The 4,475-nt window shown below is 40.9% G+C and overlaps 1 protein-coding gene across 2 annotated transcripts in view; it reads right to left on the bottom strand.

Moving 5' to 3' along the window:
* klf5l (Kruppel like factor 5 like) overlaps positions 1–3,928 on the bottom strand; it is a 10,199-nt gene extending 6,271 nt beyond the window's left edge. Inside the window, exons 1-4 of one of the 2 annotated variants that reach the window (XM_060890755.1) lie at positions 3,789–3,928; positions 3,529–3,669; positions 1,437–1,556; positions 1–489 (exon numbers count right to left, since the gene is read on the bottom strand). The exon at positions 1–489 is cut by the window's left edge and continues 289 nt beyond it. In XM_060890755.1, coding sequence (XP_060746738.1) covers positions 1–489; positions 1,437–1,556; positions 3,529–3,663 — 744 coding nt within the window. In that variant the 5' untranslated portion in view covers positions 3,664–3,669; positions 3,789–3,928. The other variant, XM_060890756.1, reaches the window with a different exon arrangement.
* Between the last annotated feature and the right edge of the window lie 547 nt (positions 3,929–4,475).

Consider the following 4,475-nt stretch of genomic DNA (forward strand, 5'->3'; position numbering starts at 1 on the left):
TGGTGTTGTCAAGGCAACGGCGTTCAGGTTGAGCATGGTCCTGCCTGCTCCGTTCCCCTGCTGGCTATTGGAGAAAGTCATGGATGCGAGGTTGCTGCTGCTGATGGCCATCTGGTAGACCTGCGGCTGCTGCGGGCCGATGTGGAGCTCGTCGGCGGTGGTCATGTTGGGTTTAACGAACAGGTTGTCGACTGTCTGCGGCACGCTGAAAACCGACGTGAAGTTGGGGAGCGTCTGGATGTTGCAGGACGTCTCTAGGCCAGGCTCTGTTTTGATCTGAGACACGGGTTTGGTCGGGCGGTACAACCCCGTGCGAAGATGGGTGGTGTTGGGTAGGATGAGGTTGATGTTGAGGCTGTAGGGAGCGGGCTTTTCGTCCGCAAAGTACTCGTCCACGACGGACGCGCTTTCACGACGGTACTTTTTGTCTGTAAGAGTTTGGGACGGTGGCCCTTGTTGGAGCAAATATTTATCCATCTCCATTGGGTTCTAAAAATAATACGACAAAAGGTGAGGAAGCAAACAAGAGGTGATCAAATCAGCATGCTTTATTACCATTATTTATTACTGCACCGCATTTGAGTCTTTCATTTTACTCTGTTTGGTACTTAATAATAATTAAATAATTAAAGCTGAAGTCTCCATTTTAGCCAATAACACATACATTTGAGAAGAAAGGGATCGGGGAGAAAAATTCAGCTTTGTAAGACGGTTATTTGTGATTTTAAAGCATCGATGACGTACGCTACGCTTTATACAACAGAGGAGCTGCACAGCCGTGCACAAGACTTAACAGCAACCTCATAGGTGTGGTAATATCAAGAAATGGAACAAAAAGCAAAACCAAAACAAATGACACATGATAAGAAACCTGGGTTAAAAAAACAAAAAGGAAAGGAACAAAACAGGACGCCTTGAGCGCTGTAGAATCGTGATTGCAATTAAATTGTCCTCAAGAGGTGTGACACAGACAACCAATAAGGATTTAAAGTCATTGTTCTATAATTGCTCAATACACATCCTTAAAAACTAGCTGTTACTATACACACGGTATATCACAAAACACGAACGAACGCATTTTGGTTAACAAAATATGCAGGAAAAGGAATAAAACGACTGCAAAGGTAAACGATTCTCACAAAGATCTGCTCATTTGTTTAAAAAGCTCTCCGATTACTTTCGTTTCGATTCCGGACCACTAACAGTCACCAGAAGACTAAGTTTGGATCCGTGTGTATAGCTATTTGTCATGCTGCCTAAGTCAACAATGTCATATTGTTGACTCTTCCTTAGCAACCAACAAATATTAACTACATACAGAAAACCTCGTACTCTAAACTTGTACTATAAGCTGTAGGTCATGAGCAGAAAATAGCTTCGGACGTTAAGACTCGGCACGAAGCGCTGTGTTTGTGTATGTACCCGAGTCGACGTACAATTGGCACTGGACGGTGACTTTGGCTGGTCCCGGTATCAGTCCAAAGTGGCCACTCCGAGCACGATGTCTTTATTTCAGTAGAAGATCGAACCACACACCTGAACCCTGGGCCAAGATCCTACAGGTTAATGATTGGAGAAGATTTATGACCGCGCAGTTCTGTAAAGCGCTGGCTGATAACGAATGAAAGATGAAGAGCATGAGAAAAAGAGATAGAGAACTATACAGAAACTATAGTTGATCTTGTTTAAGAAAAAAAAAAGTTTGTGAAGTGTATGAGGATCTGAGCGTTAAACGTTCAACTGAAGTATAATTCAAGTCAAGTGATGGAAACATGTCGTAAAGACCTTCGGCTAAAACAACCCCGGGTCTCTTTCTCAATTATTTTCGAACGCCATCGTGCTTTTCTCAGGTCGGGACGTTCACGTCTTAAGCTCACAGCTTAAAGATCTCGTTTACCTAATTACAAAACAAATGATCTGATCTCAGTCTTAATGGCCCTTTATGGCCAAAAGGAATGTAGAAAGATGATCATTTATCTGCAGTTGCCCATAAAAGGGCAGTTATAGGCTTCTTGTCTGTTAAACAACGACGGCAGAGAAGGAAAACAGAACCTTTGAAACCAAAAGGATGTTTTATTGCTTTGGAGAAAACTGATAACAGTTGTTTTGTCTTTTTCTGGCAAACTTGCTTTGAATGGAGCCGTTATGGCTGATCTTTAGGACTTAACACTGAAATGACCACATTGGCCACTGACTCGGACGGAGGATGGACTTACTACAGGAAATGTGACCTGGCACCACGATAGGTTACAAGTACATACGTACGTGATACATAAGTGAAATCTATGAACAGAAAGAGATGACAAGGCAGAATTTGGTGACCGTTTAATCCATTAACTCTACGTATATTCTCTACGTTCTACGTTTGTTTAGCAGGATTTGTTTTAAAGTCTATAAGCTACATGACAAAATAATAACAGAAACAACGTTAGAATCAGCGTTAAAGACGGAAAGAAAGATAGAAAGTCAGTCGCTTCTCACAGTGGACACGAACCTGCCAAAACAAACAGCTTAAACAACGGAACGAAGAGCCGACGACGAACGTGTCCTTAAAAAAAGCGTCAATCAGAATCAGAATAAAAGCAGAATCTCCTGTATACACAAATCCTCTCTTTAAAAAAAAAAAAGCACCTCAAGGACTGTATGTAAAAGTTTTCACCACATACTGTTATCTCCTGATGTCACCATCTTCCAGCACACAAACCCAAAATACGATTTACTCCGTAATTGGTGTGCAGTGTGTAATTTAAGGTTATCACCGCAATGAGAAGCTCTTTGGGTCATTATTCTGCTGTAAGCACCGGGCAATTTAGAGGCCGTCGGTATACGAGAGTAGTGTAACGTATACGTACATTTTACGTGCGTATACCGTACGTGTATGTGATTGCTAATGAAATAAATAATCAAATAAATACTGAATGAAATAAATACAGAATGAAATAAATACAGGTAAACACAGATATTTTCTTTTGTTTGTATATTTTTTGTTTCTGGACTACACCAGTTACACTGTTATTATTAGTATTAGTACTAGTACTAGTATTAGTAGTAATAATAGTAATAATAGTAGTATTAGTAGTAGTAATAGTATTATTAGTATTATTATTATTATTATTAGTAGTAGTAGTAGTAATAGTATTATTAGTATTATTATTATTAGTAGTAGTAGTAGTAGTAATAGTATTATTAGTATTAGTATTATTATTGTTATTATTATTAGTAGTAGTACTAGTATTATTATCAGAAGTAGTAGTTAACCAGTAGAAGTTGAAATAACTGGTAAAAACTGGTCCAAAATCTCTGTGTGTATTTCAGCTTGCTGTATGTACTGTTTTTAAACGTTATTACACGTAATAAACTCCAAATCAAATCTCTACACACTATTAAAACTAAAACCTATACAGATTAAACAGCAAAACCTTCTGGCTCTCTAGAGCACCTTATTGTGTCCAAACAGCAGAAAGCTTTGCTGGTGAAGGTGTTCATTTGTAAAGCAGGGTTGCCAGGTCCTATCCCTGTGATCCTCACCGTGGGTTTGACGTCCTCAAACACGGACGAATCCTCCGTTCCGTCTGCGCTCGACATCCGCACAGGCTTCAGCTGCGTAAAAACCACCCTGTCCTCTGAGCTCGGGCCGCTCACGGCCAGTCCTGTGCTTGCCATCCTGCTCTAAAATGTTTTAAAAAGCTTTGATGTAAACCTTCTAAATCACTACAAGCGAGAAAAATGACATACATACACACACACATACATACACACACACACACACACAGCGCCTTTTTTTGTACCGAGTCCAGGTGTGCGTCTTATCCCGAACCCACCTTCTGTCAATCAGGTAGCTTTTTACCTGTTGTGAAGTAGCCGAATAGAAAGTGAGCCTCACTGCGCGGTGGCCAATCAGAGCACAGAAGGGAAGGACTTCTTATCCAATCCCAGACGTGGAGGTGGAACTCACCTGTGCAGTGAGATCCCAGAGGTTTTTGCTTTACCTCAGGGTTTGCGCCATTTTAAGTGGCAGTCTGACGAATATGTAAATCATCACCTTGTGAAGTAATTCGCTTTTAAAAAAACAAAAAAAAAAACAAAACACCAAACACCAAAAACACTAAAACACCAAACAGTGCAAAGCTGTTAATCTGATCATATAATAAGTCGCATTCAGAAAGCAGCACAACATGCTCGGTTTGCAAACGACACGATTCCTCTCAGGCTGATCGAGGCCTTTTTATGGCTCCGTCATTCACTTCTGAGCTCCAGTGAGGTTCACAGGTGAACCGACACTCGGCTAAAGTCGGCAAGCTCGTGCTTATTACAGGCTTTGTGAAGCCCGACATTTACGTAAACCCAACGTAACGTCATTTAGGTTCTCGGATGACTCTTTCATCCTTTATCAAACGTGCCTCTACTGTATATACGTTTGGATGTTATCTCGCCTCCTTGTCTTTTCCTCGTTTACTTGTAGTGGCGGTTCTCAG

The sequence above is a fragment of the Tachysurus vachellii genome, chromosome 17 (assembly GCF_030014155.1).
Source record: "Tachysurus vachellii isolate PV-2020 chromosome 17, HZAU_Pvac_v1, whole genome shotgun sequence".
Taxonomy (NCBI): Eukaryota; Metazoa; Chordata; class Actinopteri; order Siluriformes; family Bagridae; genus Tachysurus; species Tachysurus vachellii.